The sequence below is a fragment of the Equus caballus genome, chromosome 2 (assembly GCF_041296265.1).
Source record: "Equus caballus isolate H_3958 breed thoroughbred chromosome 2, TB-T2T, whole genome shotgun sequence".
Classification (NCBI taxonomy): Eukaryota; Metazoa; Chordata; class Mammalia; order Perissodactyla; family Equidae; genus Equus; species Equus caballus.
In genome coordinates, this window is record NC_091685.1 from 111,296,032 (window position 1) to 111,317,767 (window position 21,736).

At 39.6% G+C, this 21,736-nt stretch overlaps 2 protein-coding genes across 12 annotated transcripts in view; one reads left to right on the forward strand and one right to left on the reverse strand.

Moving 5' to 3' along the window:
* The window catches only part of BBS12 (Bardet-Biedl syndrome 12), a 67,948-nt gene extending 52,967 nt beyond the window's left edge, over window positions 1-14,981 (reverse strand). For 9 of the 11 annotated variants that reach the window (XR_011430316.1, XR_011430318.1, XR_011430319.1 and 6 more), the window contains exons 1-3: window positions 14,781-14,974; window positions 7,049-7,115; window positions 3,098-5,225 (exon numbers count right to left, since the gene is read on the reverse strand). Coding sequence is in view for 4 of the 11 variants with exons in the window: in XM_070246168.1 (XP_070102269.1) it covers window positions 3,098-5,215 (2,118 nt within the window). In the remaining 7 variants the exon portion in view is untranslated. Of the gene's footprint in view, window positions 1-192; window positions 5,226-7,048; window positions 7,116-14,780 lie in introns of those variants that run through there. The other 2 variants (XM_005607784.4, NM_001257186.1) reach the window with 2 other exon arrangements.
* Window positions 14,982-15,021: 40 nt separating this feature from the next.
* CETN4 (centrin 4) lies at window positions 15,022-18,965 on the forward strand. Its single transcript, XM_003364501.5, has 5 exons — window positions 15,022-15,244; window positions 16,499-16,645; window positions 17,036-17,164; window positions 17,809-17,946; window positions 18,160-18,965. The coding sequence occupies exons 1-5, from the start codon at window positions 15,101-15,103 to the stop codon at window positions 18,247-18,249; spliced, it is 648 nt and encodes a 215-aa protein (XP_003364549.4). The 5' UTR covers window positions 15,022-15,100; the 3' UTR covers window positions 18,250-18,965.
* Window positions 18,966-21,736: the final 2,771 nt, after the last annotated feature.

The following is a 21,736-nucleotide window of genomic DNA, read 5'->3' on the forward strand; positions in this document are numbered from 1 at the left end:
CCAAAAGTACAGTAGTCCCCCTTATCCATGGGGGATATGTTAAAGGCCCCCAGTGGATGCCTGAAAATGTGGATAGTACTGAACCCTATATACACTTTGTTTTCTTCCTTTACATACATACCTATGATAAAGTTTAACTTACAAATTAGGCACAGTAAGAGATTAACAATAACTAATAATAAAATAGAATAATTATAACTATATACTGTAATAAAAGTACTGTAGATCTTAGCAACCTCAGCATATGATGTTTTTTCTTTCCTTATTCAGTCGAGAATTTTCACCTTTTCATTTAAAGGAAGCACTTTATGGCTTCTCTTTGGAATATGTGGATTGCCAGCATCACTGCTCCTGTGCCTTGGGGCCGTTATTAAGGAAAATAAGGGTTACTTAAACACAAGCACTGCGAAACTGTGACAGCAGATCTTGATAACTGAGACGGCTACTGAGTGACTCACCAGCAGGCAGCACATACAGTGTGGACTCGCTGGACAGAGGGATGCTTCACGTCCCAGATGGAACCGAGTGAGATTTTATCACGCTACTCAGAATGGCATGCAATTCAAAACTTATCAATTGTTTATTTCTGGATTTTTCCCATGTAATACTCTCGAACCACAGTTGTTGACAGCGGGTAACAGAAACTACAGAGTGAAACCATGGATAAGGGCGGACTACTCTAAACTCAAAGCTTTGCTCACTGGCATGGAGCCCTTCTCTTTCTCCACAATTCTTGCTACCTCCTTCACCCTCTACCCTGACGTCAGCTGCTTGAAGGAAAAAGCCAAGTGTGATGGAGGAACAATGGGGAAGAAAGTGACTCAAACTTTTATAGCTCTGTAAGATACAGGTGCCCCTAGTCCCAGAGGGGAAGTAGGTATTGGCACAGGGCAGTCAAAAGTACCAAGGACTGCAGGACATTGAGGAGATGCCATGGTGTATGGGGGGCAAAAAGAAAGATCCCTGGAGTCTGGGTGCTCTCCAGATACCGGGAAGTGCACAGGGGAGAAGTTGGCACCAACAGCTAAGTGAAAAGCCAAAAAAACAGAAAAACAGGGCCCCCTTGGCTGCCGCCCTCACTCCCTGCTCCTTCCTGAGCTCCTAGGCAGGGAAATAACTTGGCAGCTTTTAAAGGCCCTAATGTGCAACTGTTAAACTTCTTGGTCCATATTCCCAATGGGGGGAAAAGTGACTAAAGTCAACTGATAGGATTGGAGCAAATTTTGCAGTAAAGGGAAAAAATGACCCTGTAGACCAATTCAATGTACTTTTGTTATGAAAATACATAATTGGTATTGAGATGTTATTTGCTTATACTATAAATGCTCATAAAGTGCCAGAGGAGATTCTCCCATTCAGAGCATTGCCACTTGTAGAGAAAACTCCCTGCCATCCGCTACCAAGCCTTCACCCATCCTAACCCATTGGCGGGTTGGGATTTAGTGTCAGTGCCTCTATGCTCTGATGCCCCAAATGTTTACTATACAGATGATCTGGTCATTGACAAGTTAGAAGCCTGTCTTAATGGCCCTGATTGTGGCCACTATCTACCTGACTGTGGAGTTATCCACCTCTACCAGTAGGAGTGGCTGACAAATCCCAACAAAATTCAGAACCCTATTTGCCAAGTAAAGTTTCTTGAGACCATCTCGACAGATTCATAGCACTCAATCCCTCTGGGAGTCAAACAAATATTGTCTCTTTGATGCCCACCACCAAAAAGAAGGCTCGACACCTTAAGACTCATTCAGGATTGGAGGCAGTACACGATGCCATCGGTGGCAGCTCCTAGGGGTGAACATGTGCAAATACAGGAACCAGGACATCCTTGTCTCAATCTGACTGATCATATGTTTCTCATAATGTTTGAGTGGCCTTGGAATTTGCCACCTATGGAAACTGAGGCTGCGACTACTGGGTGACACTATCTTTGTGACTTAATCAAATCTATATAATGGTAATTCAAATCAGGTTTAACAACAAATCCTGAAGTAGACTGACCTGAGTCCATTGGATTATGTGCTTGTATGTGGGGAAAATGGGCCATGGAAGATCTCTCCATTAGGGATCGGGGTTGCTTCCTGGCCCATCTATTGCCTCCTATAATTTTTGGTAATGACACCAAAGGTCAGCAAATCAGTCAAAGCTCCCTTGCGTGGGTCATAATGGAAAATAAATTGGTCTTAGACTACATTCTGGCTAATAAAAATATGTCCTGCTAACCCACTGGAATTTACAGTTGACTAAATGCAAGACCCTCGGGGACACGACTGAGGTCAATACTGCAGACTGGCTTCACCCTGCTGCTCAGAGTCTGTTGATAGCAGACTTAATTAGTTGCTATATGAGATCAACTGAATGGTGTTGGTATTGACTAAACAACCTGTTTTTCAGATTAATCAGAGTAGCCAAAAGAGCGGCATACTCACATGAAAATTCAAGTTTGGCCAAGAACATGTCAGGTTAAACAGTGAATTGTTGGAAGAGGCTATCCATTATGGGCTGTGAGCAACACGGCATACTTTCTGGGTATGCCGTGAATGCAAAGACCTGACCTACCTTTACCTAGTCCAGGCTTGTGTTTACACTCAGCAACCTTGAGGCATGAGGTAACAACTCCCCTTGGACAATGAACAGGACTGTTTCTGCTTACCACAAAAGCGGTGAATATCCCAAGCTCAGTGTTCCTCTTCAGTAACACAACCCACTATGTGTGCAGGCTTCCATCATTGGCCCTTTGTGTTGTTTTTGTGGGACTTACAGAAACGGTGAACTGACACAAACCCACACGAAGCTCTGGCTTCTGCTTTTGCTGTGAATAATAAAAGTCCTCTGTCTGTTACCCAAGTGTCTCATGTATTCTATAGCATCCCATGAAATAGTAACAGGCTAACTTGTTAGCTTGTTGAGTAGAGTGAAATCTCAGAGCTTGCACAATTATTGACAGATATCAATTATTTTCTTCTTGGTAATAGCTGGCATTTTAGGCACTATGACCTGGCTACTAGAAAATTTATTATTAGCATGATATATTACAAAAGATTATTTTCCAAAGACTTAGCCAATAACACTACAAAAATAAAAAGCCCTCTGGCACCTGTGAATTTATCTCTGTGTGTCCGAGTCCAGTAATAATTTCACTGTCTGTCTGAAGGACTAAGAGTACTAAATCCAAAGCTCGGCGCCACGCCTCAATCTTTGGTGTAACAATGTCATAAACTCTTGGAATTTGTCCCAGTTTATTTGAAATGCCTGAATTGAAAATTCCACTATTTAGTTTACTATATTCGCTCAAGATGTAAGATGAAGGAGAGCCAGAGTCTATGGCATTTTGTAGATGATGTTGAATGAATGTGCTGGCTTCAAATTCCGATGAGTAATTGGCAGTGTTATATATGAGAGTTGAAAGGTACTTGTGCCATCCATTGGCTAGGCATTGAAGCACAGTGGGTCTGTACAGTGCCAGAGATGAGGCCAGCCAAGAGGAAGTATTATGAAGCCATCCTGAACAGGCTTGGTTTCCTTTACTCAGAGATTGCTCCGCAAGAATTTGAAGATGGCTAAGACACAAAAATTCAACTGCACCACCTCCAAGGAAGACCTTTTGCTCTTTTAGAGCATAACACAGGCGAGAGGCACAAGTCCAGAATCTATCTTCTTTGCTTTGCATGTGTGCAGTGACCGGGCTAGTGAGCACTACAGTAACCAAATTAATCCCTTCTGTTTTTAACATGATTGCCATTCCGTCGACTGTATCTACAACATCCAAGGGAATGCTTCTCCAGAAGGTCACACAGACCCCATTACCCACACAGTTTTCATCCACTTGTGTAATGTAGGCCAACTGTACGGCCCCTGAAGCCTCTGCAAAAGCCTGCATCACATTGCCATTCACTGACCCAATTACCAACCGCTTACTGTGTGTGCACTTTTCAATTAAGTGTTCAGATACATTTCCTTGTGCCAGGATAAGGTTCACATTGAATTTAATTAATATCTCTAATACACGATTTATCCACAGTTCTTCTGAGCTGTCTTGTGGAAGCTTCATGCTTTCTAATACCGTTTTAATATTTGCAGACTTGTTAAATCCTAGGTGGCGATAATTCTCTGTGAGGTCACCCTCAATAAGAACTACCCGGATGGGCTGATTCTGCAATTCCTTGATCAGAGTAGTGCTGGATGTTGATACAACAGTGATATATCCTGGACAGACACAAGAAAAACTTTCTGGTAAACCTGGTAAACAGCAAGTGAAGATTCTTGAAATGTCAAACATAAACGGCATTGCACAGCTGCCCTGTTGCGTACGAGCATTCTGATATTGCAGCTGTGCTGCTGCTTCTACTAATTTCATGCTGCTGTCGTCTCCGTGACTCAAACCCACCTCCAACTCTACCAGATCATTACACCTGTAAGCCTGGGGTGTAGCTGCACCATGTTGTTCTAGAAATCCATCTGGTTTGCTTATCTGCTGGCTATTATCCGTCCTATTAAGATGCCTACTGTGGATTAGTACTGACTTTCTGCAGCAGGTGTCTGCAAGCAGACTGTTCTTCAGAGTTTGAGGGGTTTGTGACGTGTTTGTATCTGCTTCAACCTTAGCCTGAGGCCTAAAGAGTTGAGGTGATTTAACAGGTCTCCCAGAAAGATTGTGAATGGTCAATGGCTGAGGGGCAACATCTTTGAGATCATGCTCTTTCTGCATCAAACCAGTATCTGATGGGATTTGTAGAAAAGGGCCCAAACTGACACTAAATGTTTCAAGTCCAGAAAATGTCTTTGTGTTGTCAATATGGTCGAATACATGGTGGACAGGGACTTCAAGGGAAACTACCTCTTCAATACAAGAGTTCAAGCCTTCTGACATTACAGACACTATTAACGAAACGGGGACACCCATGTGAAGACATTCTTCAGCAGCACTGCTCCATGCTCCAACAAGAAACAAAAGAGTACTGGTTCCAGTTCTGTATGTGTTATTTTGTGCTCGAACTGCTTCACTGAGAAGTTGTCCCACTGCACTGGTTAAATCCAAACTTTCGAGAAGCCTTACTGTTGAACTGATTAACACACTCTCATGACACTCTTCATCTATAATAAATTTGGATGATTTTACTGGGCCCAGAAAAGTTCTTCCTGTTTCTGCAAATGATGAGAGTTGTTGAAGTCCCATGTGCCTTCTTTTGTTTATGACTCTGCAAGCCATCACCATGAATCATCATCTGCAAATAAAATAAAAACTTGGAACTTTATTCAGTGTAACTCGTGGGTATAAATGCTTACAAAAGAAAAACCAGATATGGTTCCCTCATTTGAGGAGTTTCTGGTATTTATAGTTTCCATTAAATATGGTCAGTGCAATGACACAGTATTATAATGATATTAATGACAAAGGAATGGGTGTGTGGAGGAGGAACACATCATCCAACAGGGAAGGTGGGTCATGCAGGCAACAGACAATGTTTCCAGAAAAAGGTAATACCTAAAGTGAGTCTTGAAGAATAATTTGAAAGGGTTAGCAGGTTAAAGGAGGTGGTAGTAAATGCACATATATTTGAAAAAACAGAGTGTACTGGGATAATACAAGCAGTTTAGTTTTATGGGAATACAAAGAAAGTAGTGGGGAAAAGCAGGAGATGAAGATCTAGAAGAGGAAAGGGGTTGGATCATGAAGGGCATCACGCGCCATGCCAAACTTGATCTTAGAATGGGAACCACAAGTGTTTTAAGTAAGGAAGATTAAGAAAGAGCTTGATGGAGTGTTTGAGAGCATGTGCTCTGAAGCTAGAAGTCTGGGTTTGAACTTGGCTCTACTGCTTACGAGCTGCAGAGCCTTCAACAAGTTATTTAACTACTCTGCCCTGTTTCCACATCTGAAAAAGGAGCATAATTACAGACAATCTACTTCATAGGGCTATTATAAGGAGTACACAAGTATAGTGCTTAGAACAGTGCCTGCACATAGTGCTTGATGAGTACTTGCTACAATAATTAATAATAATAATAATAAATGTTATTTGTGTTGTGGATTTATTACCACTCTGCTAGCAGTGTAGAGAACTGATTGGATGAGTGCCAGACTGGAGGCAGAGAGGCCAGTTAAGCATCTTCTATAGTTATCTAGTTGAGAAATGAGGAAGACGAATGGAGGTAAGAGGATGAATTCAACTACTGATTAGAATATAAAGGGGAAAAAAGTACTATTTAAAGGGAAGTTCAAGAGCAACTGGACTTTTTCCATATTTCAGAATTCACATCTAAAACTAATAGGAAGAAGTTACAAGAGAAAGACTTCAGCCCAATAAAAAGAATGTTTTAACAAAGTACCCCCTAATTAAACAGCTGTCTATACTAAAAGGACCTGTCTTGCGAGGTATGAGCTCTCAGTTAAAGTACTAAAGCTAAAACTGTAGATAATATAAATTTCTCCTCCAACTCTAAGACTTCACAATTCTTCAAGTAACATTCATCACAATATTTTAAGTCCAAAATATCAAAAAGCAAACAACTCTTAGAGTTTTGCTTTTCCTCTAATGCTGGCCACAGCACTGTAAATTTGTTTCTGTAAGGTGCAGATTCAGCCTTGACGCTAAAGAGCACCACAGTGTGAGGCAGACCTTGAGATCACAGGCGGCCACAAATAACCATTCCTTAAGAGGAGCTCTCTACAGGTTTCTAAGGACTAAGAAGAAAAGCTGGTGCAGCCTAGGAAAATATATAATGATCGTTTGAACTCAGCGAAATTTTCAACTCTGTAAAATAAAAATAAAACTCTGACACACTCAAGCATATCCTAGAGAGAGCCAAAATATACTCTAGGACTCCAGCTTCAACAATCCTGAGACTCTTCATGTCTTACAACTATCTGATCTTACCATGTCTTTGCTGTCCTTCACCACTCACCCCCTTTTATCAATTCTCTACTCGCCCAGTTTAAATTCCCATTTGTCAGTTACTACAATCACTCCTTTGCACGTACACCCTCAAAACCTTGTACCTCTTTTGGTTCATCTTACCTGTAAATCTAAAGTAATTTGCATCTTACCTTGCAAATCTCCACTAATTTTGATGAAATCCAACTCTCTGTCTACTCCATGCTTAACCTGGGGCAGCTGAAAATAAACAGAAAAACACACATAACCATGCTAACTGGTTTCATTTTAAGTTCATGATCCCAAACCACAAGTGGCCCTTAATACTGCCTGGCAAGCTAGTTCACTTATCTTTTTTTTCTCTTTTTACAGTTATTGCGTTCTGGGTTCTATTTACAAAAGTTTTGCCTACCCCTGAGTACAAAAGATATTCTTCTATATTTCTTCCAAAGCTTTAGGTTTTAGTCTTTTTTAAATTTTATTTTTATTTTATTTTTTGCAGGGGAAGATTCGCCCTAAGCTAACATCTGTTGCCAATCTTCCTCCTTTTTCCTTCTCCACACCCCTCAAAGCCCTAGTACATAGTTGTGTATAGTTGTAAGTTCTTCTGGTTCTTCTATGTGAGCCACTGCAACTGCATGGCTACTGACAGACGGGTGGTGTGGTTCCACACCCAGGAACAGGAACTGAACCCGGGCTTCTGAAGTGGAGCACGCCGAACTTTAACCACTAGGCCATCAGTGCTGGCTCTAGTCTTTCTTTTAAATTCAGGTGAAAATTCACACAACATAAACATAACCATTTTAATGTGGTTTTAGTACCATTCAGTGGTACTTAGTACATTCACAATGTTGAACAACCACTACCTTTATCTAGTTACAATACATTTCCATCATTAACCCCCCCCCCCCCAAAAAAATCCTGCAGCCATTGAGCGGTCCCTCCCTACTCTCCTCTTCCCCAGCCCCTTGTAACCACCAATCTGCTTTCCATCTCTGGATATGCCTATTCTGAATATTTCACATAAGTAGAATCACACAATACATGCTCTTTGGGTCTGGCTTCTTTCACTTAGCATAATGTTTTTGAGGTTCATCCACGTTGTATTATGTGTCAGTACTTCATTCCTTTTTATGGCTGCATAACATTCCATCGCAACCATATGGATGGATGGATGGATGGATGTATTACTTTGCTTATCCAGTCATCTGTTGATGGACTTGTTTCTACCTTTTGACTATTGTGAATAGTGCTACTATGAAATTTGCGTACAAGTATTGGAGTACCTGTCTTCAACTCTTTTGCATACGCACCTAGGGGTGGTCATATGGTGATTCTATGTTTAACTTTCTGAGGAACTGTTTTCTACAGTAAACTGAACCACTTTACTTTCCCACCAGCAATATATAAGGGCTTCAATTTCTCCATATCCTTGCTGTATTAGTTTCCTAGCGCTACTGTCAAACTGCCACAAACTGGATGGCTTAAAAATAATACCTATTTATTCTCTCATAGTTCTGGAGTTCAGAAGTCTGATATCAAGGTGTTTGCAGGGCCATGCTCCTTCTGAAGGCTCTGGGGAAGAATCCTTCTTTGCCTCTATCAGCTTCTAGTTGCTCCTAAAGGTCGTTGGCTTTTGGCAGCATAACTCCAGTCTCTGCCTCCCTTTCACATGGCCTTCTTAAAAGGACACCAGTCATTGGACTTAGGGCCCATCCTAATCTGTTATGACCTCATCTTAACTGATTACATCTACAAAGACCTTGTTTCCAAATAAAATCATATTCTGAGATTCTGGGTAGACATGAGTTTAGGTGGGAACACTATTCAGCCCAGTACACTCACCAACACTTATCGTCTGTTTTGTTTTATTTTTTAATACTATTACTTTTTAAATAATAGATATCCTACTGGATGTGAAGTGATATTTCATTGCGGTTTTGATTTACATTTCTCTAATGACTAATGATATTGAACATCTTTTCATGTGCTTGTTGGCCATTTGTACACTATCTTTGGAGAAATATCTATTCAAATCTTTTGCCTATTTTAAAATTGGGTTTTTTTTGTTGTTGAATTGTAAGAGTTCTTTATGTATTCTAGATACTAGAACCTCATAAAAATATGATTTGCAAATATTTTCTCTCATTTTATAGGTTATATTTCCATTATTTTTTGACAATATACTTAGACCTATGAAATTTTTAATTTTAATGAAGTCTAATTTGTCTAGTTTTTCTTTTGTTGCTCATGGTTTTGGTGTCATATTTAAGAATCTTGTCAAATACAAAATCATGAAGATTTAACCCAATGTTTTCTTCAAAGAGTTTTATAATTTTATATTTTATATTAAGTTCATTGATACATTTTGAGTTGATTTTTTTGTATACGGTGTGAGGTAGGGGTCCAACTTCATTCTTTTGCATATGGATATAAAATTGTCCCAGTACCATTCATTGAAGAGACTATTCTTTTCCCCATTGAGTGGTCTCAGTACCTTTGTCAAAAATCAATTGGAAATAGATGTTTGGGTTTATTTCTGGATTCTTAATTCTATTTCATTGGTCTACATGTCCATCTTTAAGCCAGGACCACACTGTTTTGATCACTGTAGCTTTGTAGTAAGTTTTGAAGTCAGGAAGTATGAGTCCTCCAACTTTGTTTTTTTTGTTTTGGCTTTTATATTTATGTTTATAATTCATCAGAAACTGATTTTTGTGTGAGGTAGGGGTTATTTTTTCCCTCACGGATATCCAGTTGCTCCAGAATAATTTATTGAAAAGACAAGCCTGAAAAGACAAGACTGGATTTTTGCTTTTGTTTTTCATTCCCAACAGGTTTTGAGAGCTTATTAAGTAGGAGGCACTTTACATGCATTATATAACGTAGTCCTCACAACAACAATATGAGGTAGGTACTAGAGCTAACCTATTTTAACAATGTAGAAAATAAAGAACAGATAAGTAACATACAAAACATCATAGCTAGTAAAAGAATATGGGCTAAAACCCTGGTTTGTCTAATGCCAAAGTCCCCTGCTGTTAACTACTATCCAATACCACCATCTGGCTGCCCTTCTACTCAGCATGATGGTAATTCGCCCTCTCTTCTGTAGAATCTCCCACTGCACTTCCCACTTCTAAGCCTTTCTGCCTTCTCATAAGCCTTGTTCATACCCCTAATATGGATAAGCCCATTTTTTCTTTTAGGTGTCAGAGTCTCTGTTTATGGTTTCCTTTCTATACTATACTTAAATCACAAGATATTACTGTATGAGTGGAAAACTCATAGAGAATTTAGAGTAAAAGGAAAAAGTCATGGGCTTTTTCAAACTTAGTCTGTATTTAATTATATGAAAAAAGGTTTCCCAGAGAAGGCATGAAATCATTTAGACAAAACTAATCTTTGAGCAAAAAGTCACATAAAAGTAATATCAAAATAATTATGCAAGAGATCTGTTTCAGCATTTGAAAACTGTATTCCAAGTTTCAACAGTAATTTTTATTTATTTATTTATTTATTTTTTTTATTTTTTTTAAAGATTTTATTTTTTCCTTTTTCTCCCCAAAGCCCCCCAGTACATAGTTGTATATTCTTCGTTGTGGGTCCTTCTAGTTGTGGCATGTGGGACGCTGCCTCAGCGTGGCTTGATGAGCAGTGCCATGTCCACGCCCAGGATTCGAACCAACGAAACACTGGGCCGCTTGCAGCGGAGCGCGCGAACTTAACCACTCGGCCACGGGGCCAGCCCCTCAACAGTAATTTTTTTAAAAAACAGTCTTAGCATTCCTAAATTTAGAAGAGCTCCCAAATTATTATTTGATGAGATTACAATTCACTATAATTAACATAAAATAAAAACTCAAACAAGAATCCCTCATCTTCTAAGAGGCTGAGTATAACAAGACAAAGACAGGGGAGGGATGGTGCAACAGATAGTTTCAAACACGAGAAGCACCTCTGGCAAGTGTTCTTGGCGTTGAACTGACACAATCTGATTCTTGTTCTGCTACACATCAGCATCAGTGTTTTCCACAGACAGAGTTCTGTTTCATTATTGAGATCACTAACAACTTTACTTGCCAGCTATTAAGCCAGCAAGCCTATTAAGCTATTAAGTTTGAAGTTAATAGAAGTTAATAGTGTAATAGAAGAGCACAGTCAGACTATTTCAGTGGGATTCTGACATCAGAAGCAGCTTTCTTTTCCTGAGATCATGTCTAGTCTTGTCTAAAGTACTTGGTTTAGAATACTAAGACATGCAATGCTTTTCAGGAGTCGCATTTTAAAAAAATTAGTATTTTCTGACAGTTATGATTAGCTTTTTCCATCACCAAAACTAAGAGTTTGCCTATCTCCAGTCTATTCCCCAGACAGCAGTCTAATCATATCACTCCACTGCCTAAAAATCTCCAACTTGGAAAATAAAGACTTTACTTCTTTGTCTGACACAGGAGTCCCTTTTAAAAATTAACTCAGATCGGGGCTGGCCCCGTGGCCAAGTGGTTAAGTTCGCACGTTCTGCTGCAGGCGGCCCAGTGTTTCGTTGGTTCCAATCCTGGGCGCGGACATGGCACTGCTCATCAAACCACACTGAGGTGGTGTCCCACACGCCACAACTAGAAGGACCCACAACGAAGAATATACAACTATGTACTGGGGGGCTTTGGGGAGAAAAAGAAAAAAAAACAACTCAGATCTTGGGGGCCAGCCTGGTGGCAGAGTGGTTAAGTTTGCATGTTTCGCTTTGGCGGGCCAGGGTTTGGCAGTTTGGACGCTGGGTGCGGACCTACATACCGCTTGTCAAGCCATGCTGTGGCAGGCGTCCCACATATAAAGCAGAGGAAGATGGGCACGGATGTTAGCTCAGGGCCAGTCTTCCTCAGCAAAAAGAGGTAGCTTGGCGGCAGATGTTAGCTCAGGGCTAATCTTTCTCAAAAAACAAATTAACTCAGATCCTTTCACTCTTCTGCTTAAAATCCTGCAAAGCCTTCTCATTTCACTCAGAGTGAAAGTCAAAGTCCTGACAGTGCCCTGATCATGTGCACTCCTGCCTCTGGCCCCTCTTTGTCTCCTACTACTACACCCTTTGACCCTCTGCTCAGCCCTCCTCTCTATGTCTGGAGCACGCAAGTTATGCTCCCCACCTTAGTGTTTCTGTCCAGTTGAAAGGCTCCTCTTCTTGGGATGCTCTTCCCCAAGAAATCTACTGCCTCACCACCTTTAAATATTTACTCAAATTTCCCCCTTTTCAATGAGGCCTACCCTGAGCACCCTATTTAACACTTCGCAAACTTCTCTTTTCCCTCTAGACTCTGGATTCCCTTTATCTGCTCTACTTTCTTCATTTCCATAACACTTATCACCTTATAAAATAGTACATAGTTTACTTATTTATTTATTATTTATTGATTATCTCCCTCTGTTAGAATGTAACTCCCAGGAGGGCAATTTTAGCCACTGAGACATTCCACATACAAGAATATAGTCTAACACACTGCAGGCACTCAATAAATATTTGATGACTGAATGCATGAATGGTTTTCATTATATTTGTTATCTTAGATTTAAGTACAAAACTGAAACAAGATTAAACACACGCCACTGTCAGTATTCCTCCACCATAAATTTACGGTTCAACTACTCTTAGAGTTGGCAGGAATCCTTTTCAGAACTGCCTTAGTTGAGGCCCTTTAATTGCTTCCAAAATGGTTCCTCCTTCACATGGTTGTCAGAATTATCTTTGAAAAGCACAAACCTAATCACTCCACTTCCTAAAAACGTCTATTTATCTATTAGAAAATAAAGTCTTTACTCCCTAGGTTGACATAGGTGTCCTATAATCTGATCTCAATTTAAAAGACTCATCTTCCACCTTTCCTTAGAAACCCCATGATTTTGACACATTAGAACATACATTCATTTTCCTTTTTGCACATGCTAAACTCTGATATGAATATCCTACCCTTTCTTCACCTTGGCAAATGTTATACATCTTTCATGACCAAAGGCAAAGGCCACATTTTTGATACAGCCTTCTCCAGTGCTCTGGGAAGTAGCATCTCTTTCCTGTGCTTCCAAAGCACTTTCTACACAGATCTGCTAAAGCACTTAGCACCCTGAATTTAAAACACTATATTTATGTCTCTGCCTATCTCCCCCACTAATCTGTGGGTTCCTTGCTTTTATTCATCTTTATATTCTACACTCAGTTCCTTTCACCTAATAGTTGGCATAGTACATGACACGTAGAGAGTATAAATAAATTTGGGAGATTTAAGAGTGCTAACGTGTTTAATATTTTCCTAGATGATTATTATTATTATCAATGTTCTATAGTACGATTAGATTAGTAATAGCTATTTTTTAGGACTGAGTACTTCCTATCTGCCACCTAGAAATTGCAATCTGAGCCTATAATTAAAAAATCACTTTTACTAGAAGTTAATATCCCAAATATAAGAGCCTAAATCATAGAGTGATATAAAAGCAGGTTAACATACTATTCAGCCTTTTAATTAACATGAGATCAAACTTGATCCAAGAGAGCCTAGAAATTAGAATCTGGTTCTACATATTTGGTCACTTATTCATTTCCGGGTCTCAGAAATCCCTTTAATATTAGGAGTAAAGATGAAGTGTATGTCCTTGAAACTTATCAAGAGCAATTTTTCAAGTGAGATTAATGGCCTGAAAAATCAATATATTATAATTAAGACACTGAAAATTTTACTTAATACACAAAATATCTTGAATTTGCATCCTATTAATTTCCACTGGGGTAACTTTATACGGAAAAATCACTTCTAATATTAGGATAACCTCACCTATTTTCCAGAATCCTAATGAGTTTTTTTAAATCAATTATTACAATGCTTGGGTGTCTGCCTGGGACATAATGCGAACAAGATGGCATGATGGTTTTGGAAAATGTGTCACGTTCCTACTTACTAAAGTAGGAACAGCGACTTGGGAGACTGCTTCAAGAATGTGCTTTGCACGTTTTTCCTGCTCTACTTCAATGAGATAAGTGAGACAAAGGAAAAAGACCAGGTGAAAGTTAATGTTCTTCCTGAATCCATTGCTGGAGAATCCAGTCTGATTTTAAAAAATAAAGTATTTAGAGAAGGCACTGCAGGAGTCACAAAAAGTCTTGATCTGTAAGTTTCAAGAGACTATCACCTTTTCATTCCTACTAGGAAGTGAAAGATCCACCTCAGTCCTTCTCCCCCACTCTTTAGTCGGTCCATGACCAGATTCAGTACTTGGCAGAGCCAGCAAGCCCGGCTCTCTGGACAAGAATTTGCGCTGGTTTACAGCGGCTGTCTGGGCATCTGAATCTCGGCTGTTACTGAGTCAGCTGGATTATCAGGCCACCTGTGTGTGGCTCAAGAGCGCGGATCTACGCCCGGGTAGGGTTGAGATCTTGGGATTCAGCCAATGGCATGGCTGGAGGTGAGAGTGGTCAGCGAGGAGTCGGGTAGATGTCTGAGAGTGATGAGGGGTGGGGCCAAAGTCCTACCCCACAAATAAACACAATCCTGGTCAAAACTCTTTCCTATGCAGTGAGGCTTCAAGGGCATCCCAAGACCCATCCTGCCCCCTCACCCACCTCCTTCCAAGTACATCGCCGCACCACGCCCCTCCTATAAAGAAATGCCATTGCCTTCCAGGCCAGAATCCCTGTGAACCAGGGAGGAGGGAAGTGGCTAAAGGCCAAGAGCCAGGCACTGTGGAGGCTCATGGAAAGAGCAGTCCTCTCCGCTCAAAGCTGTACCAATACACCCAGGCTTACCAGGCCCTAGATTCTCATCCTTTCCCGGCCCTAAGAGGTCAGAAAAGCAAACAAGGGCTCCCTACGTCTTCACCAAAGACAGCAGTCGGTGGAAGCACCTCCCTACTAACCTCGGTCTGTTTTCCATGCCCACGGGAGGCTCCAGTCCAGGGCTTCCCACCACCAGACGAGCATCCGGCGGGCACAACCACCCTAAGGCGCCGGGGCGAAGACCCGCCCCACTCCTTCCTCGCACGCAGTTTGCGCATGTGCGAAGAGGAGCAAGCGGGCCGGGGCTGAGGACCTGGTCGCTAAGAAACCAGACGGGAAGTTCCGTTTAACTGTAGGCAGTAAAAGGCACAGCGTTAGGCTATTGGTAGAGAGAAGAGTGAGGGGGCTGGCCTCAAGGGCCTTTTCTCCTGCCCATTGGATGGGATAACTGTCAATCAGTATGTGCACGCGGGTGGGCGGGGCTGAACGAGAGGTCTGCGAGAGCGGCCTTAGCAACGGCGTCGGAGCGGAGGAGGCTGCTGTTGGGCTGCGGGGCGGCAGGTGGGGTCCGGGCTCTAAGCTGCGGACACCGGCTGGGGCCATGGTGAGTGCGAGGCTGTAATCTCCCGCTGGGGCTGGTTTCCCCTCGGAGCAAGGAAGGAATTTTGTTTAGTTTATGATATGTCTTATTCGCGTCTTTATCGTGATCCTCGAGTGTCGTCAGTAACGCCTCCTCTCGTAGCCAAATAGAAGCGCATTTTCCCTGGGGAACAGGGGTTCTTCCTTTTTTCCCTCATCCACCCCATCAACTGCTAATAGCAACAGTCTGCAATAGGTTCCGTGTTGAACACAGAAACCACTCTTTAACCAGAGAGGAATTGAATACAGAGATTAAGATGCTTAAGAACTGTTGGACGGCCTGGACCTCTAGGAAAGATGTCCTGAACTCTGAAAACTGACTCGCCGGCGGAGCTACAAACTCTGCCAGTGCTGGGGAAGTGGGGAATCTGAAGGCTGCCGCTGGCACTGCTTAGTCAAGGACCGCACCAGTGTGTCTGCAGTCCAGGGATCAAGCATCTGCCGCTGCCACAGCCAACACCTGCACGTGAAGCTGGCGACTGGTACACAGGAACAAGGAGTCTAGTCCCCCACTGCTTCTCAGCTCAAAGCTGGAGACAGGATACCAAAATGAGGCTGCAGAATAACCCCAGGAGTAACTCCATGGCCTTGCTTGCCAGCGGGAAATGGCAAATAGCAGGAAGGTGACCTCTAGCTTCCAAATGTACGGTGGATACTGATGGATGGCCCGACATGTATTCTTATCTAGATCCCTGGAGTAGTTTTTTACTTGGAAAATCTACTTTTTCGTTCCTCAGCCTCTGTAATATAGAAGAGTATGCTAGAATAAGGTGAAAAGGATATTATGTTCCAATCAAGCATATCCCACAAAATGAACAAATTTTATTGTGAGACATATAGGCATATATGAAGGTAAATATTCCTTAAACGACCACTTTTCAGACGGATTGAGTAAGGCTAATTGTATTCTGACATGACACCATCTACTGTTCCAGCATGCCTTCCTTTGCCTCTTCTCCCTCTCAAAAGGCACCAGTTTTAAGGAAAAACCTAACTAGTAAAGAAGAACCAGGCTTTCCATCAAGATATCAATAACTAAAAGCACAAATGTTAGCAAAGGGAAAAGGGGCAAGTTGTTGAGTTTCATTATATAGTAGGGAATAGGATGCTTGGATACGTTTATTTATTAGATGTAATTAGTTCATTATCAATTATTCTGGCTCTGGTGACTTTTCCAGTTATATAGTTTATCTTTCACCCATGTGTGTATTTATTACAGGCATCCAGCTACCACACAAGTTCAGACCAATGGAGGAAAAGAGCAGCAAAAATTGAATTGAATGAAACCCAAAAGCAAGAAATTAAAGAGGCCTTTGATTTGTTTGATGTTGATGGGTCTGCAACCATAGATGTGAAAGAGTTGAAGGTTCTGAAATTGCTTCTAATTCTAAAACATTTTAAAAACTATCATTTGTGGCAATTTTTCAGTCTTTAACAGTAGTCTTCTGGAAGCTTGATATAAAGTCTCTTCAGTGCACACACCTACACTGTTGGTGTATTCACTTGCCCTGCACTAACAAAACAATACCTTGTAAAACATTTTATTCTTGTTTTATAAATGAGTAGGCCAAAGTCCGGGGTGTGACAGCGACCTATCCTATGGCACAGTAGGATTGGAACCTAGGCCTGTTCACCGACTTTCTATGTTTATGCCTAGTCTGTATAAAAAAGAGAGAATCTAGTAATTAATAATAAGTCATTTAAAAGCTAGGAATGAGATTGTGGCATATTATAATTTGTTTGCTTCCTATTTCAGATTGCAATGCGAGCCTTAGGATTTGAACCAAAGAAAGAAGAAATTAAAAAAATGATAGCTGAAATCGACACAGAAGGAACTGGCACCATTAATTTTGAAGATTTTTTTGCCATAATGAGTGTAAAAATGGTACATTAGTGATTTTGTTTTTCAAAGAAATACAAGCAGTAGCCTCCTACATTTTTTGGCTGGAGCAATCAGAGGTTTCATAGAGGAAGACTTGGCTCAGTCTTTGAAGATGGGTGGGATTTAGATTGATAGGAATAGCAAAATAAAGATGTTTTCGGGGTAGTAATGAAGACTGTCCAGGGTGGAGAAGAGGTTTTTCATTAGGAAATAATGGCTACATGGCTGATGGACATGGCTCATTCCCATGAATGAGGATACATGGCTAGATAGACAGAATGGGGCCAGCATTTTGAAGCCTTGAATTCAGCAAACATTTATTGTCTGTTTTGGCGAGGCACTGTTCTAGGGAGCGTTGAATGAGACAGCCTCCTTGTTCTCTTGGAGCTTGCATTTTTGGTCATGGATCTCAATTACTGGAGTTAATAAGAGATACATTCTCTTTACCACCCTGTGCCTCTTCCGCTTTAATAAACCCTGAGTTTACATACGTGGATGGGCAGATGTGAGTGCACTGGAATAATTGTTAAAAGTCAGAGCAGTACATAAAGTCAGAGCTCAGCTACCTGGTACGTTGCTGCTGTAGACCCAGCTTGATAGGATAAATGAAAGACTAATGACATTTAGTTGTTTCTGTTTTCATAAAGAGTGAGAAAGATGAAAAAGAAGAAATACTGAAGGCTTTCAAATTATTTGATGATGATGGGACTGGAAGCATAACACTAACCAACATCAAGAGGGTCGCTAAGGAACTAGGGGAAAATTTAACAGATGATGAACTTCAGGTAGATGTTATTTTTTAAAATTTACGTATATAACATACAAAACATATATAACATAAAACATATGTAACATATAATTTATAGTTATATTCTTTAGTTGTACTCATAAATACATTTAAAATAAAATTTGGTTTGGAGTATGTATTTGAACATTCATTTATATCATTATTCACTTTTATAGATTTCACATATCATATTTAACATTTCGTTTTACAGGAAATGCTTGATGAAGCTGATCGTGACGGGGATGGAGGAATAAATGAGGAAGAATTTTTGAAAATAATGAAAAAGACCACTCTTTATTAATTCTTTTTTGTTCCTTCTGTAAAGTGAACAAATTACATTTGTTATACAGTTCCATAATATCTGAATGTATTCATTTTTAGTTTTTAGTTTATATACACAAATTGGTCTCTTGATGTTTAATCCATGTGAGTAGTTACATGTTTCTACCAATATGTTGTTAAATCTACAGCATCATGAAACAAAGAAAATGTAAATGACTTTTTGGAACCATGAATCCAAGAACAGTATTAATTCCAACTGCTATTTTTAGAGTCCCAGGGTCAAAAGACTTAGAATTTTTTTAAGTTTAATGAAATTGGCCCCACATCGAAATGAATTTGGCAAACAAGCCATTACTTTCCCTATTATTTTCCTTTTGTGCAACTCTTTAAAAACAGATGAGCATTTGGTTTTTAGTAAGTTATTCAGATATGTAAAGTCTTAAATAAAACTGGAAACTACATCATTTGCTAATTTTCTTTTTATAAAGAAATTCAAAGCATTTGTATCACCCAGATTTCCCTGTAAGTTTGACCCTAGAAGTTTGGATTTATTTAATACCTCTGTCCTAGGACAGGTGCTAGAGATTTTACGTATGTTATCTCAGTTTATATATTACAACTGGGAAGCTGGTAGTATTAGTTCCATCTTACTACATGTGAGAGAACTAAAGTTCGGAGAACTTAAGTTTAAAAATTGTTGAATTGCCCATAGATAAATAAAACATGGATTCTAAATCTTGTAGCCTTATTCTTCATTATGCTGCTCCCCTATGGATAAAAACTCTCAGGATAATTAAGTGCCTATTTTCTAGGTCATTCAATTCTATGACTCTCTTGTAATTTAGCTTTATTTGTTTTCTATGAAAGAGCCAAACTGTTGGGAAAGGCAGTCTCTTGTGTGCAGTCTTTTGACTCGTACTGGGTTGTATAAGAATGGGCTTTGGGACTAGAACCCTTGCTTACCGAGAGAGTCCTTATAGCTTGTGCTGGACTTGTCACCTTGTCTGTGAATATCTTTTTCTGTTTCAGGCTCAATGTGTACTTTGTTCTGCTTAAGCATATATGTCATATGAAACCTGGCCAACCCCACTGCTCTATCAGTCCACTTCAGGCGGGGGATGGGGTCTTCTGCTATGCAACAAGAGGGGTGTGAGCAGGCCAACTGCTCTGCGTTGGCTTCTGGGAGGGAACTGCTGGCCATGGGAAACCAACACTCTCTACTGAAGCTGATCTTGCTGTCTCCTCTATATGAGCAAAGCACTGTTCCTTCCAGTACTGACTGCATTGTGTTTTCCTTGGCGACTCTGTTACCAAGATGCAATGGGCAGAAGTGTTCAGACTTCTGTTCCTGATAATGGGTGACAGATGCTACTTGCTGGACACAAAATTCCTAAACCCAAGTAATGGTCTTTGGAGCACGAAAGGCTTGTAGAAAATGTAGCTTTCATTGCCTCACCTGGTTCATTTTTAGCTCAACTGAAGTTTCTCGTTTTGTCAACACAAGAGAGGTTTTCATTATTTGATTGAAGCTAGAATGGCGTATGCTCATGAACATTCTTAAGCGTTTCACACTATCTTTAATTCCTAATTATGTAGCATTTCCTGCTAAAAAATATACCTACTAAACATGCTTTATATGTGAAAATTATGGCCTTTAAGTTTTTAAAATATATATTTTAACTGGGTAATGAACATAAAAATACATATCAACAAGTTCAAAGAATTCTAAATAAAAGTCTCTTTCCCAGTGAAGCCTCAGTTCTCCCAGTAGACAGTTATTTTTACCAGTTTCTTATGAATCATTGCAGAGAATGCATATATATATGCACGTGTATATAGAGTAGATTTTTCTCCACAAATGATAGCATACTACATATATTGTATGTATTAATTTTTTCATTTAATGTATTCTAGAGATAGTACTGGAACAATACAAATAAAATGACTCATTCTAATGGCTATATAACATTCCACTGTATAGATTATATTTTATTTGACAGTCTTTTATTGATCGACTTTATTTCTAATCTTTTGCTTAAATTAATAAACTTATTGTATAGATGTGAGTATAACTGTAGAATTAGTTCTTAGAAGTGAAATGGTTGGGTCAAAATCTACATGCATTTAATTTAAACATTTTTTATATTGATAATGCCTTCTAAAAAGATTTTTGCCAAATTACATTCCAACAGTAAATGAAAATGCCCACTCTTTGATAAAGTATCACCAAACTTTTTGATTTCTGCCAATCTGACAAGTCGCAAGTCATATCTCTTTGTAATTTTAATGTTCATTTCTCTTATGAGAGGCATTGAGTGTCTTTTCATGTTTAGGATCTATTTTTTCTTTTCTGTCTATTGCCTATCCATGTCCTTTGCCTATTTTTCTATTGGATTTTTAAAATTTATTGATTTGTAGGAGCTCTTTATATACAAAGGAAATTAATCTTTGTCATATGTGCTGCATGCATTTTCCTGTTGTCTTGTGATTTTGATTATTGTTCAGATTTTAAATTTTTAAAAGTTTACTTCATGAGATGGTTTCTACAGATGTTCAAACTATGTAACAGTAAGATGGTAATGATTCATCTTTTAACAGTATTTATTCTCATAAAAACCATAGTACTCCTACTAGACTGTAGTCTAATTCTGATCATCACAATAGTGATTACCATGGGGAAAAGGAAGGAAGTAGTAGGAGGGGGCTTGCAGGGGATTTCTAGTGTTGGCTACTTCATGTATCTTGGTTTGTATGGTAATTACATAATTGTTTACATTGACTTAATCCATTGAGATGTTTATTTGGCTTGTGCATTTGTGTGAGTGTTGTACTTCAATAAAAAATTTTAAAAAACATTCATGTCCACATTGTTAGGCATCATGATTTTGTCTCATTTAAACTAGTACTGTGGAGACAGTCCTGGAGTGAGGGAAGTTGATGAGCCAACACACTGAAATACTAGAGGGAGGGCTGCCAAGCATTCAAGTGTAAGAGGATCCAGTGGACCTTTATTTGTTTTCCACGCCTTCGTAATCATCAGAGCCAAGACTGGAAAGAAACTACGTTGGTAGTAAATACAAAAACATTTTCAACCAAATATATCTCTGTTGCATCTTAGTTATGTCCCCTTTTCAATACGAGCATTGTTTATTTGTGTCCTATTTTTTCCTTGATCAGTCTTGCTAGAGGTTTGTCAGTTTTATTAGAATTTTCAAACAACAAATCTTTGACTTTGTTTAGCCTCTCTATTGTATCTTTGTTTTCTATTTCATTAATTCTAGTTTTACCTTTATTTCCTCTTTCTTTCTCTATATTGTTTTGTTTTTTACTTTTAAATTTGCTTCTTTCTCTTACTAATGTTCAGTCTTTTTCCTTTTATTTTTACCAGAGGTAAAATTTTTCTTCAAAACATCCCCTCTAAATAGACATTTTAATATGCAGTAGGTTTACTGTGATTTGATCCTAAGTAGGTTTTAATTTTCATTGATAAATCAAAATAGACATTT